We start from the raw sequence: 25,041 nt of genomic DNA on the forward strand, positions 1-25,041 counted from the left end.
CACATAAGCCGACAAAACGAAACGATAAAAAAAAAATAATAAAACAGAAATACGATAAAAGAGTACGCAAATCTGCTTTAGAAAATGTGACAACGTCGCATACGCAGACAGTACAAGTAAAAGAGTCAGAAATACACGAAGCATTAGTTGGTTGTGCGCGCGCTTATCCTGCGCTGGATGATTCAACACCAGCTGAACGCGAGGACCTTGACGGACCGCTCAGCGTTTCCCTGAATAATTCGGAATAACATTAAATTATTTTGTCCTTCGTCTTTAAAAATGACTAGAGGACAACCCTATCTTCTCTACTTTTCGGTTCGCTATACTTTTTTGCGCACGCAGATCTCGACGATCTCAATAACTTTTTTCTTTTTTATCATAATGGCGTCAACGAAAGGATTTTTGTGGATTTCGAGTATTACTTCAATTACTTAACATATCTTTTTTGTAAATTTTTGTAGATACTAACAATAAGAGAAACTTAAGATTATAAGTCTACAGATATATCGTCAATCAGAGTGAAAATATCTCTCCGCGAGTGAGAGATAGTTAAGGCATGAAAGAGGAAACGAGAATGGGGGTTGAATGACGGGGGTGAAAGCATGACTCACCGTCACCACCCTTGGAGTTTCCTTGCGTTCCATAATATACATATATACATATATATTTGCTAAAACGACCCTTTTGGTTTCTGCAAGCGAGTAAATCTCCCAGGTTGCTACCACTCAAGCTTTCTTTTCGAGCTGTTGTAAAGAAGAATTATCATAATTCGTTTCGAATGTACATTTTCCTCATTTTATTTTATTCAGGTGCCACAGTCGATATATTATGTTAAATATTGGTACGACTTTGTGTTACATTCGGACTTGGTTAAAATAATATTTCAATGCTTGGTAAATTTACTTAAAAACTTTATTCTTACTAAATTTTCACTTGAACATAACGTTTGTCTCATACATATTTGAAATTTACGAGATTTACAACTTACAACCAGCAGCTAAAACATTAGGGGTTGCACAGAAAATAACAAAGATACCTAATTGTTTAAGTTGTGACCTCACACGGAGAAATGGTCCCTGTTTGACGTACTAGAGTCCCATAGTAAAGCTGGACCATGTTGGCCAACTGACGGAAGTTTAAATAAACACATGCAAAAACCACTATGGCCATAGTAAAATTTACAATGGTTACAGTAATTTGGGATATAATCGTTGTCAATTTTACTATGGCTATAGTAACTTTTGCATGCATTTATTTAAACTTTAGTCAGGCGACCAACATGGTCCGGCTTTACTATGACACCATACCATTTCAAACGAGAATAATTTTTCGTCGACGTCTTACTTCTATCTGTAGTGTGTATACAATCTTTCACCAGATCTGCACCTGAAAGTTTAAATTTTTGCCTCGCTTTGAGAGAAGAGTGGCGCATGCGCTAATTATTATTATTTTTTTTTCTCATAAAAGGAAAGAATGACTTTTTTCCCTCTAAACAGAGCAGGAATGTAAATTTTTGGCGGAGTTTTGGTAAAAATATATTTTTAGTTATACGGAAGTATAGGTATAGAGTATATAAAAAATACAGAATTAAACCATTGACTTATCTTGTGGCAAAATTTATAAGCGTCCTTTATAACTTGCCTCTATCAGCATGCCTTGGCGCACTTTTCAAATATTTTTGAAAACACTAATGTATAAATCTACTGCAACTTACGTATAATACACTTGTGTATTGAAAAATTCGCTTTTAGCTTGGATGTCAATTTACACAACTCGTGTCTCACACATAATTGTACTAATTGTATAAAATGTTACATATCTGTCAAGGAGTTTAATTATCACATAAATCTAATTTAATAATGGTATAAATTTTGGTTTTAATAAAAATTTGAAAAATTGCCGATTTTTGATATAAAAAGTTCTCTATTCTACCAAAGTAATGTGGTATAAAACCATAAATTAGTACATAGTAAAAACCTAAGTTTAACCATGTTCATCGGTATTTTTATGAAATTCTTTTAGTTTAACTCAATTTACTATGGAAGTAAGCAATATATTATAATATACTTCGCTATATCTTGTGAATTAAGATTTATCAGATTTAATTTACTTAGAGATAAAAACAATGAAAGAGATAAATAGTATAATCATGAAAAAATGCATTAAATGAATCAGTCTTTATGTTCCAACAATTTTTTTGCATTTTCTACTGTCTTAAACTTTTTTCTCATTTTACTTACTCTTGATGTCACTAAACATCATCATCCATCTTGATCCCAACGGGGAAGCTAGAGTAAAGCATTACATCTGGAAAAGTATATACTCACATTAATGTGATTCTACGATGTATTAGATGTTGAAATCAGATTACTTTGACCTCAAAGCATAATAATATATGTACATACATATATGTATAGTACATGGACTACCAGACCATCTAATCGAGAAAACACATGAATTTATGTCTTCCGTAAATGTTAGGAGGGTGTTCTTAAGCACGTAAGGGAGAATTTTTGTAGATTGGGAGACAGACAATGCCCTCAAGTCATGATCAATACCTAATGTTGTTATCGACTTTGTGATCATTTCTACGTTAGACATGGAGTGAAACTAGACGAAAGGGTCGATTGTCTCGGTCTCAGAACTTTGAAATGGGCTCTTGGCATAACATGAAAAAAAAAAAAAAAAAAAAAAAAATAACATACAATCCGATTGACATTTCTTTGAGAGCCGTACATTGACCCATAAAAATAGATGAAGGGGATTTTTATGTAAGTTATAATAATTGTATTTTTATTTTTTTTTTTAAACTTGGTTTCATAAAAATAATAACGCTGTTATAGATGCTTACATTTTACAATAAGTACGGTTATAACAATAAATAACAAGTGAAATAAAAAAATAAATTTAATTTAATTTTTTAAACTTTAAAATACATTGTAAAATATTAAGTTTAACACATGGTTTATGATGTATCGTCCTGAAAGGATTATCAGTTTCATTTATATACTATACAACACATCACGAATGGGATGCAAAAAACCCTGAAGCTGATCTCAGCGTGGGTGAACAGTTATTATTGCTTGGCGCCAGGCTGGTGGGACTGCACGCGGTTCTTAACTTCTTCAACTATCATCGTATCCAAGTGAATTTAAACGATACACTAGTAAAGCAAGTACATATATATCTACCGACTAGTACATTAGTGTAAAGGCTGTATAGAATATCAAGCGGGTGTGTACATTCGTGCGAAAAAATCTCAAGCTCCATTCCCAGGGACGTAAGCAATAGCCCTAAGGGGAAGAGTCACGCGTTTATATTATATTCTCACTCGAATCGAATCGCGGTGTTTTAAATTTTACGAGCAGAACAACTAAGCTAACTAATTTCACACCGCCCAATTCACGCTTTATTAAAATGACCCAGCTAAAAAGATTTTATTTTACTTAACATTAACATATTTCATGGATTCTAGTAAATTAAGTCCTTTGTTGAATATATATATATACATATAAATGTTACAGATTTCTCAGAAATAACTAATCTATTTCTGTACAGCGAGATTAGTTATAACTTGAGAAAATGAATGCACACATATTTAAATGAAATATATTTGACAAGGGATTTATCTAAAAGAAAAAAGTTTTAATCGCTGACGTTATTTTTCCTGAGCTCTGACGATTTTATAAGCCTACAGTAGGAAAAAAATGTTGAGTTAAAGTGCGTCATCATACATTCATACACTACACTCAGTCTACTCGGTCAGTAACACGTTTGGGAAGAAATATTTATCATAAGAATCCGGAGTAGAGTGCAGTGCCCGAAGCACAAGCGAGATATTTTTAGCTCCTCTCTCCATACATACATCTCACCATCTTCCTTTTATCTTTTTCTTTCCTTTAACATTTAATACAGTCACATCATATATCTATAAATTTGTTTTTTGTAATAAAAATGTATACATATTTGAATAAAAAATTTAGAAGATTATAATAAATTCAATACTATAATATATATTATAACTTTCATAAAATTTTTCATAATAAACCAACAATTAATTAGTTATTAGTCGATTAGATCATAAATTTAATGTGATTTATAGAGACAAAATAATGGTAAGGCCACACGAGCGTGAAAATTTAACAATCAAAGTACACGGCCAATTAAACACATCTACAATCTTCATTGACGACGACTGCTTTCGGCAGTGTCCTGCTCATTTTCTCTAAATGATACTCTTCAGCTTAAATGAAACGCTCATTGGTTCGAAAAATCCTAAGATTTATGGCTTGTTGTACTAACGAGTTATTCATTCCTTTTTCCTGCATCAGTGATAGTAAACTGTACTAAGTGGAACTGATATTTATCGATGGACATTTAAAAATATAAAAAATATGTCATGAGTAGTACTCGAAAGTCGTGGTTGGTGTCACAGTGTTTCTTGATCTGACTTAGCGGAAAAGATTTCATTCGATTTTAAATCCTGTCTACTTATCGTCAGTCAAAATGTCGATGGCACTTCTTAGCAACACATATGCACATGTGTCTTCTAATGGATCTATAGATGGACGTCAAGTACTTATTCGTTCACAAGTATTATTTCCTCGTGCGTTACTCTTGCTTCCTTTTGACGCCTGAATTATCCAGTGACCAAGCACTCGTCTTTCGTCTGTACGAGGTGAAGAGTTTAATGCTCATCAGTACACAATCATATTCAAATGAATGTATACAATCATAAAAAATATTCTGTTGGTTTCGAATTTAAAAGCGTGACAAGAACAGACACGATGACAGGATAACAGATACAATGACAGGATAACTAAGCACACAACATCGCTCTGTATCTTTTTAGCCGCGATACTTTTTTTTTCATTTCGTCTGTTTTTTATTTCTATTTGTTATCCTTTTTTAGCTCCATATACATATGCCTTCTCAATTTATTCATGTGGTTTTGTCCTCGTACGCCCATCGTCTTTGTTCAAACGCCAAGAACACTCTTTCAGTCTTTTTAGATCAACCAACAGAGATCGTCTTTCTTTCTAGGAAATAATGAAGACGCGGATAGCGAAACAAAAAAAATATAACCGAGATTCAGGTCTGAGGAAGATCCTGGCACCCGCATTTCGTTAGCTTTTTTCTTTCTGTATATTCTTTTCGTCTTTTGCAATATTTTTTTTTCATGACATCACATATTAAAATACACTTGGATTTTTTTTATTATTTTTTTTTTTTTTTTCAAATGTATTTAACTCTTGATCTTTCTCTTTCATCGTTTTTCTTTCTTTGTATACATATCCCCAACAGTCTATCCACCGCCATAATACTGCGATTTCTTCGACTGTATTTATGTACTCACTTTTGCAAACTTTTCTTCAGGCATTTTCAACCCCTCTGTTGTAATATAGGGAGTTCAAACAAAATTTTAGTTCCCCACAGTAGTTTATATTAATTGAGCAACGATGTGTTAAGATAAGTGTGGAATATATAAATTTCAACTTATATTTTTTAAGATTATCGAAAATAATGTTATTTATACTAAACTTAAAATTTATATTTATTTTTCCGACATGACACAACAAATGATAGATTGATATAATGTTTTATGATTAATGGACATTTAATATAGTATTTGATAATAGAAAGTTTTATTGAATTGTATTCTTTTTAAATATTTTCCTACAACATATATTGAATACATTTCATCAATAACAAAGAAAAATACCTTTTTAAGATATAAAATAATAATTTAAATATTCTTAGAATATAATTGTAATATATCAAATACAAATTATTTTAGATCTTAATTTTGAATTTTTTAAAATATCTCTAAAATTGAAATTTTTAGTACCCAGAACTAAATCCGAGATAGGCGTGAAATTAAGCTAAGCTGTTGCTTTACCGAACAAATATTTTTACATCCACGGTAGAAACATCGGTCGTCCATTCGAAGAGGCTTATTTATGTTTCAAAGTATGTGAGGGAGGTGAAGGTATAAAGTATCCTCAGGCTACACACATGCGTCTTTCGTGTTTCTCTCACCTTCTTTTTCTTTTCTGTTTTTATGTGTCTCATAACGACCCCAATCATACTCTCATTAGACCGTGTTTAAAATTAATCTTTTTCTGCTGAGATTCACTTAGCCCTCGTAATTATTTTTTCGACTTAAGAATGTGTCAAAATATCTATTTTTTTTTTTTTAATTTTAAAGTTAGTTATCAGCAAAATTTTATGAATTATTGATCATTTTTTGTTGACTTTTTTCTCACGTATTTTAAACTTAAACTGAAATGCAAGTCTCATATTTAAGCCTTCTCACGTGCAACCGACAATTTTACCCCGAGTATAATGCGCCCTAAAGACTATCATTACTGCTAACCACGCTGTCACGCGTTATTAAACCCACTCTCTCGCTACATCATTTTTTTTTCTTCGTTATTTTTTTATTCGATAAAAGAAGAAATACGGAACTAAAAATGAATAATAAAAAATCTTATATATATATATATATATATATATATATATATATAACATATGTATATATAGATGTTAGGGATATAATCGAATGAACGACGTAAGCTTTTTAGCGAAGAATATAATTCACAGATGGTACGCAGCTGCTGAACCGGAATTGCGCCACGACGATATCTAGCGATATACATACGACATTGGTCACTTCCGTTAAATGGCGCCTTTCTATTTATCATATTTACAGAATACATATCTTTTATACATTTCTTAAGTGTTCAATAAACACAGCTGCCAAAAAAAGTTATATGCCATACACAATTGCCATCGTAAAACTGTAATTTATTGACTAAATTGATAGGAAACCCTTTGTTGATCGATAAAATTTAATATTTTAAATTTCGAATGAGTGTTTCAATTAAAAAAAAAAAAAAAAAAAAGATATGTAAACGCAGACGTGTGTTCCAGCAATAAAAAAGTGGGTTCTTTATCGAACTAATGTATTATTTTAGATAATTCTTGACAGCTTTTTAATTTTAATTTTAGGTTTTATATGCTCCTATTTTTTTTATCATGAGTAAAGTTAATAAGAAACAACGGCTATTAAACCAAAACTATACCAGGATTTTGAAAAAAAGCAGTTGTAAAATTTGGTTGACTTCAAATTCATTAAAAAACTTAAGTCTTTGTTGGAATCCTTTGCACTAAAACTCTAAATGGCTTATTGAAATTTACTAATTAGGTTTATATTCATCTTAAATTCAAATTCTACATCATCAGACGTGAAAAATATCACATTTATGTAAAAATTTTGTTATTGTTAAAAAAAGCTTAGGGACGGTTCGTAGAAAAGGATAAGGCAAGTTTGTCAGCCCGAATAGTGTGATCCATTTAAAATATTGAGAAAAAAATTTTTTTTTAAGAGTTGGGTTGGTACCAGAATTACTTTAATGAAAACGAAAAAGCTGGTTGAAGTAAAATGGGCCTTTATTTAAACTTTATTCATTCATTACTTTGTTGATTATCGAAATAAGTTTTTTTGTGCCAAGAAATCTTTTGTTCTGTATAACTAGGCATTTTTCTACAGAGAGCACATTTTTTTGGTTTAAAAAATCTGTCAAAATTAAAAAATTTCAAAAAATTCAGGAAGTTCTTGGTTTCAGTCCGATTTTCGAAAATCAAATTTCTATCAGATCTTGACGTTTTCAGGTTCTAAGAAGCTATTCTAACTATAGTTTTAAGATGATGTCCGAGTGTATGTATGTGTGTATGTATACGTACGTAAGTACGTATGTAAATATCTTTAACTTTTGAACGGATAAACCCATTTTGATCGTCAAGGCGTCATTCGACGCGGCTTGTTAATATCTGAAAGGTGTGAAAAATCGAACCTTAACATAAAATATAACTTGTTTGAGCTTGAAAAGCTCATAAAAAACAATAACACGCAAGCGTAATTTCGAGTTTGAAGAGCTCGAAAATGCATTCACACTAATGTTTTCGAGCTCCTAGAGCTTGAAGACAGCGGGAAATTTTGGGGCAGGCCCGTAGGGTTCACCGATAGACCGATTTTTTTTATTAGGTCCAGATAATATACATTTCTCAAATTAAGATATATAAAGTGAGAAAATTAGATTTTACGCCTAAAAATAAAATCATTTGTTCGAAGAGTAAAAAATTCTTATTTTAAGATTACTTAATTTTGAATCGAGATAATCTGCGATTTAAGTCAAGGTTGAAAAGTACTCAATTTAATGGTAAGCAATATCTCAGTTTAAGTCCTTTGTTATGTTGCGACAAATGAACGTAGACGTTTGAAACACGATTAAAAATTTTTCATTCCAATGGACTGTTGTCTTGAGTCGATAAAGTAGTTTTTTTATACGGAGAGTAAATTTTCTTCTGCCCCACAAAAAAGTTCTTGGCTTGAGGTATTGATATATATTAAAACCAAGTACTATACTCACCAACTAAGACAAAAAAGCATCTTGTCACAATAGTTTTTTTTTTTGCTTGGTTTTAAAAAAAATAAACGTCATTAAAAAAAAAAACTCTTAAGTTACGATTGTTTTACTTAGATCAAAATCTAATTATTATTGATTCAATATTTTTATTATCTCAGTCGAAGAAAATGTTCTCGAATTTAAAAGAGGTAATTTTACTCAGCCCAAGAATAAAAAGAATGAAAACAAAAACTATGTTGGGCCGAGTCAACTTTTTTTATGTGTACATATTTGATGATCATTTTTCATTATTTCCGTTGGAGCATCGAAAAATAACACTGATTTTAAATTCAACTGCCGGTCAACAACTCTGTAACTTGTAGATAATCATATATGCCTGCCTTGCAGGCCTTGAAGTCAACGTCTCGCTTCCGGAAATTTGGTAAATTGCATGCACGACAGTGTCGGCACGTGCCGACGCATAATATCGAGTTGTGCGCACGCAACATAGCACCCTCACTGAATTGTTCATGAACACGCAACCCTTTTGTATGAATTTTCCTTGCAATTTACTAACCGTCGGTAGAACAGGTAACAACACTCAAAAGTACAGGGCGAAATGTAAACATAGCTTCGGGTCATGCAGTTACTGAGTTTCGTAACGAAAAACGGAAAATACCTCAACCGAGCAACATTAAACAATAGTTCTAGTTGTTTTATCTTACAGAGTTAACGTTTATTGAAATTTTGTATAAAATACTAATTAGAGTATTCAAGTATTCAATATTCTTTAGACGAGCGTAAAATTTATTTATCGACAACTGCCTTAGGCAAAGAAAAGTTAACAAAAAATCTATCCTACGTTTATTAACTTTTTTTTTAACCTTTTCAGATTTTTTTTTAAATTACTTTTACTATTTATTGATTATCGAGTTCTCAGGCAGAAATTTTTTTTGTATCCCCTATGAAAGCGTTCCGTAATCTTTTTCTTTTTTTTTTTTTGTCCAGGATTAAAACTTTTCAATAATATACATCTTTTATAAACGCATAGGGGTACATGAGTTTAAATACAAAAATATCATATTAATTTTACTAGAGATCGATACATGTTAATCTCACAAAAATTGACTTGGGACTAAATCATTTTTTAAATGAATGAATAAATAAACATTAAGAGTGTTCAAATTCAAATAATTAAATTGTTCGAATTATTCGTATCAGATTGAATATTAATACTTGATTTAATATTAGAGTTTTCGAAACATTTCAAATAATTCGGCAGTTTTTTAACTCTTCATAAATTTTCTAACTATCAAAAAAAATTGACGTATTCGTCAGTTTTCAAATTATTTCAAATATCCGACTTATTAATAAATTATTGTAAAAAAATTTTTATAAGTTATCACATGTGAGTTAAAAGTTTAATTTTTGAAATTTAACAAATAATTAGAAAACGTAAAAATAATTATAATTTTTCTAATTAGTTAAAAATTCGAACTATTTGATTCTAACATTATTTGCACATGCCTAATAAATATTACTAATATAATAATATTTTGTGATTTTTGTTATTCATTTATTTATAATAATATTTTCATTTTATTATTTTGTTTTGTTAGTTTTTTTTAACTATACTCAAGTTTAAGGATACTATGTGTAATTTAATAAAACATTTATTAGGTTGTATTGAAAACTAAAAATTATCATTGCTTTAAGCCGGAGTACATATTTTATACTTGAACTAATAATATACAATTATAATTTAGGCCTATCATGAGTTTATTGGATTTAGAATGGGGCCGGAAGCATCTAAGTTGACCCAAATGAAATCAATACACATTGTTGAACAGTCCTGTCAATAGTTTAGTACAACTGTTATATACTATAAGTATGTGTAATTTGATAGATATTTGGTTGTTAATAGACATTAGACCTAGAAAAGTATTATCAAGACTTTGGTTTAAGCTAAAATATATTATCAAAAAATGCGCTTGAAATACCGGCTATAGAAGGGACAGCGGTGCATGCGAAAATAAGATTTCTGTCATTAAGAAAAAGCTAAGAAATATATATATTCATATAGACGAAGTACGAGAAGCAAATAACGAAAGGGTTGCGACTATAGAAGGAATAGGGTTACTCCTATCAGTTTTAGTGTTTAACGTACGAATTTATGGGTGTGGGTATTTACATAAAAAAAAATCATAAAGTCTAAAAATATTGAGAGCAAATGAGAAGCAAAGTCACAAGTATTATGACTGTAAGTTATACAAATGGTTTCTCTTCATTGCAGACATTTTGACTCTTACATTTGAGGAAAAAAAAAATATTTTATAGAAACATGAAAAAGAAAAATGAAAACTAAAGATGAAAGAAATATGTGCATAGCTCTCTTTGAAAGCAAATATATATATATATATATATATATATATATATATATATATATATAATAACTAGCAGTTCAGACAAATACTGAAAAGGGCTACCAGTTATTTAGTCTTTCCATTTATACATATTTCTGTTCATAGTTGATTTAAGGGTTGAAGATTAAAAGGCAAACAGCGTGCGTTTATTGAAATTTTCGTATTAGTAATATAGATTTGAAATTTAAAGGAAAAAAATGTTACTAAAGTTTTGATTGTATGCAAACATTTTTATTTTAGCTAAAATTTTTTTTTATCGTTTATATATATTTAACTGAAAAGAAAAAAATCAGCCGTAAATAAAGATATACAATAACAAAAGTGCAATAAAAGTTTAGTATTTAATGCAAGGTGGAATGAAATATTTATGTTGGGTGGAGTAAAATAAAATTTTCAGGTTCCTTGTTAGCATTGTGTCAGGGTCATCAATTTCTTGTTGTTAGATACACCCTAAACTTTTTCACTAGGGTAGATCATCAAAGTGCAGCTCTCAACACAATGTTTTCCCTCAATGATTTTTACGATACTAAACATACACACCCCAGTGAGAATAAATTTTATTGACATTCTCCTGAATACTTTCTAGGTGATTTGATAATAACACTTGTTTCTTTTGTTAATAAAATTATTTAAAATTTTTAAACCACTTCAAAATATCTCATTACTGTTTGAATTATTACTTGAAAATTTAAGGATAAAAAGAAAAAAAATTGAAATTTCCATTCCGCGAATTAATCAGTCAAGTAATTTTCTTGATTAATTATTAAATATTAAATTAATTATTCGTATTTTAGTTACCTCAACTTTTTGGGCTCTTATATTAACGAGCCTTTTTTTTTTTAAGTATTCATGAGATATTGCCTGGAATCTCATAAAGTATTTGGGAGGGAAAAAATGTGACCACCGTGAGAGAAATATTCAATTCATTTCGCAACTTTACCTTCGAGTGCCTTTAAGACTCAGATGTTGTCGGCACGTACACATGTGTTGAGTAAAAATTGAGTGTTAGATCAGCAGGAAGCCTTACATACAATGCTCGAAACAATAAGAAATATGTATAGATATAGCTGTAAAAACTTGAAAAAAGCAATGTGATGCGTGGCTTTTCCATCTTTCTGAGGACAAAAATTTAAAGACTAGAGTCTAGATGCCTGTCAGCAATTTTTGGCATTCACTCCATGAGGGCCGCACACCGACGTTTTATTTCTTAAAGTAAGCACAGGAACACCGATTTGAATGCTTTAAACATGAACACATGATGTAAAGAACGACGAGAAATCGACTGCCTGCCACCCGTGTCTTCCTTTGTACAGTTGCCGGTTTTTTTCGACCACCGTCGATGACTCATTCTCTTTTCGTCCTCTTTGAATTTCTTAAACTTAAACGACTTACCTTTTATCGCTTTATTTTCTACGACTTATACACCCTAACCACACTTATAAAACGTTTTCACGACAAATGGATTCGTTTTGGTGATTTCATTGCTCGTTTTATAGCTGCCAATCGTTGATTAGAAGAATGTCATCATTTGAGGATATTAAATGGTCATTCATTACTTTCAATTTTATGGATCAGTAACAAATTATTGAGTTATGCAAAAATACTTACTCAAAAAATTGTTCAAATTTCTAAGAATTAAAAATTATTCGATATCGTTTTGATACTTATCTTAATTAAATTTTAAAACGGCACTGCAGCGTAAAATAAATGTTATTATTTTTCATCATAAACGGAATAAAAATATGACGGAAATAAAGTTATTTTGAGGCGATTTTTACCGTCTGTGATTTGAACATCGTGAATAAATCTTTTAAAGATCTATTCCTCTTTTTCCTAAAGAGAACGATAAATATATAAATAAAAACAGTTTTACATGGTTTTGAAAATGGTGTCTCCTTTTGCCACGGTTCATTAATATTGTCAATGGTTATAAAGATTCATTCCTTTTACACTCTAAAAATAAGTGTGTTATTTTTACACACGTTAAATTTGTTCCACGTTTAAGGCAAAAATCAAATTGTAGATTTTTTTAACTTTTCACACATTTTAAAGTATGTTAAATATCTATGGTATGCTGATCGCGTTTTAATGTTATCTGAAATGCGTTGTTTTCGACTACATACTTGTTTTTAGATTGCAGTACAAATAAAATGATTTCCAAAAAACATCAAAATATGCTAGCCAATATGTGGATTAATTCATGGTATCATTAAGTGATTTCTACCGAGGTTAACAATAAATTATTTGCTAATTAAACTATATTTAAAGTACATTCACTATATGTGAAGGATTTTATAAAATTCGAAAGCACGAATGAATAAGCTCAATGGCCTTAGTGTACTTGAATCACATCGTCAAGAATATATTCACTGCCGCTAGTGTGTTGCACCGGCAACTGCAACGCCCATGTTCGATAAATATAGAGCCGGTTTTCTCCTCCGATCAGCTAATCTTAGAACAGGCGTCAGCTGACGCTTTGCTTTAGGCTCCAGAACACACGATTTGATCTAAGCTTAAGTATGCAAAAATTTCATAAAAATACATCCATATATACATAGATTTTTCTTTATTTTCTATCAATTTAATTCATAATTAATTTATTACAACGCAGTAAAAACGTGGTGTCAGTTTAATAATGTGAAAAAACAGCAAACGACAGTATATACTGCATTACAAAAACAGGAAACTAAAGAATATGGGGTCAGTCAATATGTTATAAATAGGCAATGCTTGTCCCTACTATGGGTCATATGTGAGTTTCGACAAACAAAAAATAATTGTAACGACATTGTACAACAACTATATTTCGCATATACATTATTATATTTTCATACTTTTGATTTATATTTCCTCATAGTCTCAGGGGAGATTATTACGCGTGGGAAATCCCACGTGATACCCTGATACTAGATACCATGAAAGTTGTGTGACACGATACACGACAATATTTAACATTCTGGTTCTGATATTTTCGTGATAATGGTTGGGAAAATACCAATCATCATTTAGTACATTACCACATATTTAGGTTAATTGCTGAGTATTTAAGGTGCGAATATGAAGTTTTTTTGACCTTAAAAATTTAACCTTAAAAAAGTATATTGCGTAGTTAAAATATAAGCTTTTAGTATCGAATGACATTTCATTGATTTATGATTGAAAGTGACCATGGCCCAGATAATAACTTAAAAGCTTGTCAAAACACTGTTACATCTTTAATTTTTTAGAAAGACGTTTCCTGTACAAACAAAAAAAAAAGCTGAAAATATCAGACGATAGATGATAATAATGAAGATTGGTTGACTACCTGCGACTTTTCGATTTCCTGAGTAGCAAAAAGCCTTGAACGAATATACTCTAATGTATTGAGTGACAAGCAAGTAAAAGCAGTAATAAGAAAAAAAAGAAATCGTCGATTCTTCAAGGTTATTTTGGAATATTCTTTAATAAGGGTAAAAAAATTAAAGTTGAATTCATGTTTTAGTTTGAAATGAACATACGACGTAGTTTGGTTTAAAGGAAGAATTTTACGCTCCGATAATTTTTCTGTTTTCACTGCATAAGAAATTACTATGCTGCAGGTAGCTATGTAAACAAAATATGCAAATATGACATAAATTACCGATAATGCAGTAATTTTTCATGTTCATTGAATAGAATTTATGTACCATAATCTTAATCAAGTAATAGATGAAAATTTTTTCGATAAATTTTTATCAGCTAAATAGTAAAACCGATTATGTTATATTCTTTTAAAATAAACCAGTGACAAGTACTCCAATCAAAGAATAGTCACTGGTTTGCAGTTCTTTTCACTGATTCATTTTAGGAAAATAATTTGAATTTTTAGTTAAATAGTTAAATAGTTAATATTTGTTTGAACATTGGGCTGAGATTGGCTTCTTTTGATTAGCTGTACAGACACTGAAACTTGAAGTTTGATGCTGGTACTATGAAAAGTATATTTTAATTATATTGTATTAAAAATTACTTAAACGAGTATTCAAATTCTGTAAAGTATTTAATTATATTATTATTGCCTAAAAAGTTTTCAAATAATTTTCACCATATAATTATTTTCATATATAAATTAAGTTTGAAAAAATACGTTAATAAAATTGCCTGATTGAAATTTCAACGATACTCAATATGTGATTTACTTAGTTACTTTGATTGAAATTCTAAGATTGAGAGTATGTATTATAAATTAGTACCTAGAGTATAGTAAATGAGAAGCAAAGAGAAGTTAGATACTGCGGCAGTAGACTATGTTCTGCGGTTTCTTCCGTTTCTGCAGTATCGATAGGTCGCATACATGAACACGAACGTGATCCTTTTTTTTAAATACTTTTACCAAAGGGTTAATTCCGTTCAATTCTATTTGTTTAATATACTTACAATGTATCAATTGATTAATACATTGATAAATTACTTGAAATACTATTTCAATTTTAACTCATTGTATGTTAAGACAAGAGGTTATTATGTTTTTGTTAAATTAATTTAAATCTCTTACTAGTGGTCACTCAAGTATTTTATATATTGTTCCTCAGCGTATTTTTTGGCTGAGCTAAGTTTGAGCTTGTTGCTTTTAGTATAATTTAACCTTCAGTAGGACAACAATGAGATAGGGCGCGGTCAATTAAAAAAGAATCGGCCCTCAAGTCTCATTACTTGTTTCCTGCCACAGTTATAGAGAATAATGTACATATATACATATGTATATATATATATATATATATATATATATATATATATATATATATATATATATATATATATATATATATATATATATATATAGATCATTATCATTAGTGTTAGTCAAAAGTTCCAAAGATTATGAACCTCAAATTCAGAATCATCTCAAATTTTGGAGTCCACTGATAAACTTTTTCGGAACATTTTTGGAATCAACTTTTTTTACATGAGGGTATTTGAAAAATAATTATAATTTCATGAAATGCATTAATATGTTTCAAAATATTTTCTATCATTTATCTTTTCATACTTTTATGATTTAAAAACTGTTGATATATTTACAATATTTGACTAAATCTGGGTTAACTTGACCGCAGTAATACACTCTCGCAAGATCAAATTTCTCTTCTCCTCTTGATATCACTATCCTAAACGTAAATCTGCCAATTTCTTAATGGACCGTACATAGAATACGAGCTTGCATTTATAAATCGATGACCTAGTACAGATAAAAAAAAAAAAAACAAATAAATAAAAACAATAGCATTTTGTGTGTCAGCTGATATAGTTTCATCAATTCAATCTTGTCAATTCATCGAGATAAAATTCAATACGAGTTTTTATTATATTTAATTTAATCGATTAACGTCTGCTCTCAATTCTTATCGGGGAACTCCAGAAGTTGTTGAGTTTTATGAATAAAGAAAAAAGTACTCAAGAATATTATCAGATAATTTAGATGACCTATAAATAAATATACTAAAATATCCTTGTAACTATAGTATACAAGGACTCTTAATTTTATTCATTTAAATATCAAATAATTTTTTATCTCAAGCAATTAATCATTTGCTCTATTAATTGAATTGTATTTTTATTATCTTAACTCCTCCGGCATTTCTTAGGTTAAAACAGTTTGAATTACATCTATTTCTCTTAAGGACAATAGTTTATCATTTATTGACTTATACAGAATAACCTCCTAGAAATTAGTTCAACCCTATATAATTGAATTTAAATGTCAATCTCTGGATTTAAGGGGTTCCATTAATCCCGCGGCATTATTATAGTCGACTTGTATTGAAAAAGGAAGTTACATTTTTTAGTGATGTATACCGCATGAGGGTAAAAAACTTGAGATAGAAAAAGGAAGTAATCAAGGGATTTAATTCATGATATGAACCCTGTCAATCAATGTACGAACTTTGCATCCATATCCCTCACATAGAGTATATAGCGTAATAAAAGCCGCCAGGCATATAAGCATTTACTATTTCCGGAGACATTTTTCTGTAACAATGACCTTTTACTATATTTATTTCGCAATTTTTTTTAAATTTCTCAGAAACGACTTGATAAATCGATTCTAAAATCTGATCAGCTCTAGAACTTGACGTAACGCGTCGATTGTCGCAAAAACTATCTTTATCGGTTGATCTGTACGAGAGATATCGTTTACGAAAGAAAATGCAAAATAAGAATTCACCCTATTTTTCCTCGATAGCACATAGTGTAATTAACTAATTGTTTTAAAAATTACACTAAATTTTCGTCTTTAGCATAGTCTTTCGTAATTACCACATGATCAGTTTGATGGTTTATGAAATTTCGTCTACAAAACTTTAAAAATATCGTTTTCTGAAATTGTTTTAGATGTTTAATATTTTGGTGTTATTGTACAATTCAAGACTTTTTGTATTCTTCACACCAATTACTTAATTCACTCCTGCCCGGATCTATGCGTCTTATCAACAACAATCGTAAACAAAAATTTAAGAGTTATTTGTTTTTTTATTTATTGTATTCATAATAATGTTATCGAACTTCTTGAGAAGCTCGAAAACAGCCGAAAGTTTTGGCCTAAATGCTCAGATTTTCATTTTTTTTTTTTTCAAAGACAGTTTTTTGTTTACATAAACCAATTCATGCTTCTTAAGTCACTTTAAGACAATAAAAAGATGCAGAAACAGCGGTAAATATTTTTTTTTACTTACATTTATTTTATGTTGATGTTAATTTCTTCAGTACAAAGGTAATTTCTTGTGTGCTCCGAATTGTCTTCGAATATTTTATTTTGTCTTTTGTTAATGGTATCGTCCAGCGAACTTTTCTCGGCACGTTGAGCCCTTGTAAGATCCAAACCAGAAGCATTGAGTGCACGACTTTTCACGGTGATATATTCAGCAATAAGAAGGACAAGGAGTAAAAGATAAAAATAAAAAAAATTACCAGGGTCAGACTAGCATATTTATAGTTTTGTCGTGAGGAGCAGCAAATGCTGATATTTAAAGAGTGTACTGCAGGTTTTTGAGCAAAGTACAAACGCACCGTAAAAGCTATGCAAAATAATAACCTCAGTATTAACCGACAAATAAAAACTTTTGAAATACTTTTAGAGTACATTTACGGGCACTTCGTTTTAATCAAATCATGTCGAATTTTTTATCAAAAGACTTTGATTTTTCAATTTCTAAATTTACAAAAATATATGTATATATATATATGTAATTTTTATGTACATTTAAATAAAACTCGCTTATATTTCATATGAAAGTTGTAATTAATAAATTCATACTAATACCTTTGCTGAATAAAAATAGAGAATTATGACAAGAACAAAGTAGTTGAGCCAAAAAAAGAAAAAAAAACGTACAGAGAGACGAAATAAAGCTAGAATTAACGATAATGAATCTCAACTTACAAAATAAAATTATGTATAAAATTTAGTGGAGTTTCTCTTGCTGGAAATTTGGAATTCTATAAAAGAGCAGTAGTGAATACTTTTATCTACTTTTTTTTTATTCGGTTTATTTGCTCCAAAATATATATTGAACGAATATTTAATATCAATTCCAGAGCCGAATATTTTATTTAAAGACTACTATATAAAAAAATCGGAAAAATTACAGAGTAGAATTCGAAAGCATTTTTTTTATATTTATTACTTCATTTTACATTTTAAAGAATATTGCAATAGTACTTTGCTTTAACGAAAATAGAACAATGAAATGTTTGACGCTCACTTTTTAGATGGACCATTAGTGTACTCATCCGTTATTTTGATGGAAAATGAGCTTTCAGACATAGTTTTACCCTCGGTAAAACGAAAATTGGATCATTTCCCCAGTGTATTAAAACTAAAAACTTCATAACTTTTGGAAATTTCACATTTAACACACACCCAAGAATTGAAAGATTGCGAAATCGATTTATAATATAAAATATTTTTTTTATTTTTATTTATTATACCAAAACTCAACTATAATAGTCGATTTAAATATGAAATTTATTTTTCTATATACTTGTGCAAAAAAAAAAAAATCAACTTTTTATCATTATTATTATTATTTTTGCAAAATTTTGGTGTAACTCACTTCATAACTCGATGCCACATCATCTTTTGTTATACTTATATTTCTTTTTGTGACCCTGCTACTGGCCATATGGCTGTTGAGTCTTTTTATAAATAAATAAATAAATAATGCTTTTTATGAAGTCCAGAAAAACTCAGAAAATTTTCAGCTCCGAATTTCTGTGTTTGATTCTTCGAACTCTCAACTTCAAATATTGCAATAGCTATTAAATTAAAAAAAAAATACAAAAAACCTTCCTTTGAACAAAATTTAAAGCTTTACAAAAAAGTTATCTTGCAATTTCTAGGATAACTTAGTATTTATAAAGATATTTTCAAAAAACCTACTACGCCTTTTTTTGATAATTTTTAAATTTTCTATGAAAAATTTTTCACTTGATTTAATATTGGCAATTTCATAATTTATATAACAAATTTTATGTCATTAAACATATTATCAAACATATATAAATTTTTATAAGAACTTTTAAAAAAAATACCGGAAGTTTGTGAACTAGATTGTATAAAATATTTTTTTTTATTATAAGGGGAAAATTCCGAGCCTTCTGGGATTATCGATACTTGAGATGACAAGTAGCTATTTCTGTATAGTATCCTTTAAAGTTTTATTTTAAAGAATTTTTCACACCATCACGAGACAATTTTTCAAAGGTTTATTAGATTTAAAAAAAATGACACACTAATGAAATTTTGTATGTTGAAAAGTTTAAATGATGTACTCCTCAAATGCAGTATAATATGCACGAGTGAATTTTGATATGACATTTGAGTGACTGAAAGTAATATATACAGAGGAAGTAAGGTTGGTTAACTACCATGTTGTTGCTATATTGCTGCTGGTGTTATTGTTAATGTCATGTTGCTTTAAGGTCGTGTTCTGTACAATTTTCTCACTTTAAAGATCATAATATAATGCTGGTGTACATTTACGATACTTAGAGACAACTACGTTACAGGAGAAACGGGAGGTGAAACAAATGTGGTTGAGATAATTATAGAAGCAGTTAGTTATATCACTATATAAATGAAAGCAAAGTTAATTGTGCTATTATTCATTAACAGACATATACTTTTTTACTTTATACTTTGCTTTCAATTTTATTTAAACACTTTACTTTGATATCATCGTCATATAAAATATAAAATTTAAAATAAAAAATGTAAGTTAAAAGCAAATCACAAATATACATTCATACTTGCTTATGTAGATGGAAAACGATGGTTAAGTTTTATTTTTAGTGTTTGAAATGTATAACACATCTCGATTTGTTATTTCAAATATATATGCTGTTTACATTTATTTTCAGTTACAGTCAATTCACCAGTAGGAATTGCATCAAAAAAGAAAAAAAAAATATTTTCAATAGTCGTCTGGACTATTGTCATATAGTGTTACTTTTAACAGAAATACATGTTTTCAGTTTATCATACCCGCTAAATTTTTAATATAGATAATGAGATAATTTAAAAAAATTACATTTTTAATTAACTGATTTATTTTGGTTTTAGATATTAAATAGTTTAAGAATAAATTTTTTTCATCCTTCTAATTTCTCTTAATTTATCACTGCGGATTCAATGATTGAAGCAAATTGGACTCGTGACAAAAAATTTTAAATTCAATTTCTGCGTATTTTTCTATTCGTTAGATGCAAAGTAATTAATTTTTGCTTTATAAATAACCGGCATTATTCGGAAGGATTTTTTGTTGGAATCCAAATAATATGCATGAAAATTGGAAATTTAAAAATGCGGAAAAATGTTTTATTTTTAAATTATCTGAGTAATTCCAATTTACCCTTATGGGCTGCTTTAACGAACTAATTGTCTTCAGCAAAATACAAAAATCGAAAATCTCTTTTTAAAAATTTTCGAGATTCATATAACATTTTTTAACCGACTGTGATGCAGCGTGCCAGGTAGCTTGATAATAAACAAAAAAATCCTTAAGGAGACTGTGTTGCCTCCTCTTCCCTACTTTTAATTGCGTTGCTCAGTATATGATTAATGTAGAATAATTCCAAGACCGAATAAAAAAAAAATTTATAAAAATTAGCATTAATTCAAATTATCTAAGACTGCAGATAAATTAATAATAAATAAAGTATGAATATTTTCATTAAATATAGAATCTCTAGAGTAATATTTCTCGTTATCCTGTAGTACTCTTCATATAGATTTTACGAGAGATTGTTCTCGTTATTTGTTCTCACCACTTACTTCGGGATAGTAGATCGTGGTTTCGCGGTCATTTTGACGGTCAACCAACAGACCTAAGTTCACACTGGCTTTAAACTTTGAATAACTCTGAAATTTCAGGGTTAACTCTACTACTATTCTAGTAATATAAGTTAACCAATAGAAGTTACTTTGACATAAAAGATAAACAAGATTAAAAATATATACATATATAGATAGACATGAAGATAAATACATATTGTAAGCATTTGGTGTATGCTTAGAACAGTTTTCCTGTTGGGAATCTGACGTCCTGCGGGAACTCTCGCGGAATCGATAGCTGCACATGCGCATAAAAAGCACAACTCGGTAGCTTGCCGCGTGAGTGAGTGAGAAAAGCAGAGCTTACATGAGTGTATAAGTAAAAGAGGGAGGCGAAAACATCAGAGGAGTAGAGGACGGAATTGAGGCTCCACGCTGAATCCCTCGCGGGACAACATCCAGTACTCGGACTAACTCCGTCCTACGACCGGCTTTGAGGGTTGCTGCCCGTCCATCTCGCGCAATTACTTTGCTTTTAATTCTCTCTAGCACTATTGTGATACAGATTAAGCATTGTACTCTTAAGTAATAAATCAAAACTATTTATTATTATATCACATAATAACAGAAATATTTTTTTTTTTAAGTGCTTTATTTTCGTTTTAAATTTTATTACTGTTTTGTTTAAAATTTCTTTTTATCAAATAGTTTAATAATTAAGAAAAAAAAATTCTCCTTATTTGTTTTCTTAGATGGAATAAAAAAATAACCGTCCAAAAAATTTTTTAATGAAAACCTTTTTTAAACTTACTCAAATGATAATGATCAAAAAAGTGTTTGACAAAGAGTAAAATCTAGAGTGTTTTAAATAGTACTTAATAGCGATTTATCAAAATGGACAGATTATTTCGTTCGTGGAAGAGCCACAATAAAGTTCAAATAGATGTAAGTATATGCTTGGTTTATTGCAAGAAGCCATAAGACATTAGCATGAAATTATGCAAAGTGGATTTAGTTATCCGTGAATTTAGAAAGCTTCACAACTGTTTGGAGTTACTTTTACTACCCCTGAAGTATTTGACAGAGAAAGAAGGATAGTAGCAAGTAGCAAGTGCGAGAAGGCATAAAAGATTACTGTACGTCGGATGCCTTCACGTGACCACGGACACCTGCTACAAACTCAAATCTAATTGCTATAACTTGTGACAGTATATAATTTATAAACCCTTCTTGTAAATGTAATCTACCCGAAATGAGACACTGTACATTTTGTAAGCGTCTGGGGTAAAATGAAACACCATTTTCGAGGCAATCAAAAAAATTTTTTTTTTGTTTGAAAATTCTGAATTACGAATATTAAAAAAAAAAAAAACAACAAAAGATGGTCGACTGGACAGTTCAGCTAATTAATAATTATCAGAAAATAAAAAAAACTTTTGTCAACACTATGATCTCTTTTACTTTAGAATCTGCTCCTTCTAGTCACGAGTAAAAAATAATTTAAATAACAAACATTTTAAAAACAATAATGTTTTTTCATTAAAATCTTTTAATTGGCTGCACTGTCCAAGCTGACTAATTTGCCCCATTCTTTTTTACAAACTGTATCTAAAAATTTTTAAACAAAAAATAATTTTTTGTTGTCTGAATAATTTTTCTCTAGTCTTCCATGTATTTTGATTTATTATATAATTTATTATAGATAAACACAACTTTGCAACATAGTAGTTTTTAAATAAAATCGATCAATCTCGTTTTAATTTTTCTTTTTTTACAAAAATAAAAGATGAGGTATCGAAAAACATGTCAAGGGGTGTAAAGATATCTCTAAAGGGACTTTACAACGATTCATATAAGAATCACTTGACTTTTTTTTTCCACAAGATTTATAAGAGGGTGATAGAATAAAAAATAAGAATAAAGCAGTTTCTTTAAAAATCTTCAATCATTCTTTTTAAGATTAAAGAATCAGATCAGGCAAATTTTTTCTAGTTCATTGACATTTTGTATGCTATCTCTCTAAAAATGAATCAGTGAAATTCACTTCGAATTAGTGAATATTCACTGGGAAACAACTATAAGTATACCACTGGTTGAATTAGTGGTATACTTATAGCTGTAGGAATAGTGACTATCCACTGATTCGCAGTGAATTTCACTCATTTATTTTTAGAGGGTATTATCAAAAAAGTAAGACTGTCAACTACGTATATTGTACTCTTCTAATAGAAGTAAAGTAGTTAGATGATTGTTTACATTATTTGTGTTATTATTCTCAGAAGAAAAATTAAATGAAATTACCAGTAACGCTATCCTTGAGAAAACAAGTTACTTCCGTTTGAAATGGACTTTAGTATGAAAATTCCCTATTCGCCAACAAAATGCCTGAAGGACGAAAAAAATTTACCAGCCAAGAGGACCCAAGAGTGTTTATATTTTTTTTTTCTCTTTCTTTACATCACATCTCGGTGCAGCAGTGTAATAAACCGTGTGAAATGTATAAAAAATTAAAGCTTTGATCTAGCTACCAAATTATATAATCTAACACAACGTAAGCACTTTGAAATTAAGTAACCATCTCTCTTGTGTCAATAACTTTTTTTCTTATAGTCTTAATATACTTTTCGAACCCAACAAACAATTTTCCTGTGCAAGTACGTGAACACTTTTCCTTTTTTTTTATAGTTAAAAAAAAAGTTATAAACTTTTTTGTCGGTTCAACACTTTGAAAAGGAATGAAAAAATGATAAAAAAAAAAAAAAAGACAACACATCAGAGTATAGTCAGTACATGGATCACGTTCGGTTGCTTCTAACGGCGTTTATCACGGATTCAAGTCTCGTTTATGCTTCCAACCGGTAAACGTGACGGTGGGAAGAAAACAATATCCCATAGGGTTCACCTCTTTGTGGTAAATTCATATTACACATAATGCTCCAGAAAATCCAAAGAAAAGAAAAATTATAAATAGTCTTATCTGTCACCATTTTTTTATCATTTTACAATTTTATTTTAATATTGTTTATTTTTTTTTACCTTAATAATTATTTATAAAAGATATCAACGAGGTAAATGTACTATATATATATATATATATATTAATATATCCACGGAGTTCACATTACCGGAAGAGTCAGCTTATCCGGTTGGATCTAATTGTTATGCCTGCTGGCCCAGTGCTTTTACCTCGGTCTCTTGTACTCCCACGCGTAATATCTCGTTTTAATACTATTACATCAGGCATTTTATGTTGAACTAACAACTTAGTATGTATATATGTATGTATATTGATATCTGTTTCCGCGTACCCACAAAAACTTTTTTTGAATATTGTAGTATATGCAGTGCATGAATTTACAAAGACTGCTCCTGGTATAGTATACAAAGATATAAAAAACATATTTTTATGTATAAACATATACGAGTTCTGAGAGGATGACAGGTGGGTGTTATAGCCTTACATAGGTTGTTTACAAAATTTACTCGCCGTCACACATTTGTATTCTTACTATAAAAGTACATTCGCGAAAACCTATGATAAAAAGAACCAGATCATAATATTAAATAAAGAATAAGAAATAAATGTGGTGGATGATAAAATTGTTTATTTAATATATATATGTAAGTGTTAGATACTTGTATTGTACATTTCTTAGTGGTCACGTACTCACATATGGATTATGAATCTTGCTTTCTATCTTACAAAAACAAATACTTCGAAAATTAATGGGATTCTTGCTTTTTTATGTATCTACTTCCCCACTTACATAAAAGCTCGGAGAAAATAGCCAAGTAGGCAAATTAAAAGCAGTAGATGATGAAAATTCGCTATAGTAAATGCTAATGTGTGCTATCCCAACATGTATTTTCATATACCAGTTTACTTAGACCAATGTATAAACATATATACAGACAT

General features: G+C 29.6%; 1 protein-coding gene across 5 annotated transcripts in view; it reads left to right on the plus strand.

Moving 5' to 3' along the window:
• The window catches only part of LOC103580635 (amyloid beta A4 precursor protein-binding family B member 1-interacting protein), a 159,651-nt gene that overhangs the window by 106,217 nt on the left and 28,393 nt on the right, over positions 1-25,041 (plus strand). Inside the window, exon 1 of one of the 5 annotated variants that reach the window (XM_008562464.3) lies at positions 21,921-22,070. The exons of the other annotated variants lie outside the window; for them this stretch is intronic. Coding sequence (XP_008560686.1) covers positions 22,020-22,070 — 51 coding nt within the window. The 5' untranslated portion in view covers positions 21,921-22,019. Of the gene's footprint in view, positions 1-21,920; positions 22,071-25,041 lie in introns of those variants that run through there. 5 annotated transcript variants of the gene reach the window in all.

Source organism: Microplitis demolitor, chromosome 1 (genome assembly GCF_026212275.2).
Source record: "Microplitis demolitor isolate Queensland-Clemson2020A chromosome 1, iyMicDemo2.1a, whole genome shotgun sequence".
NCBI classification, from domain to species: Eukaryota; Metazoa; Arthropoda; class Insecta; order Hymenoptera; family Braconidae; genus Microplitis; species Microplitis demolitor.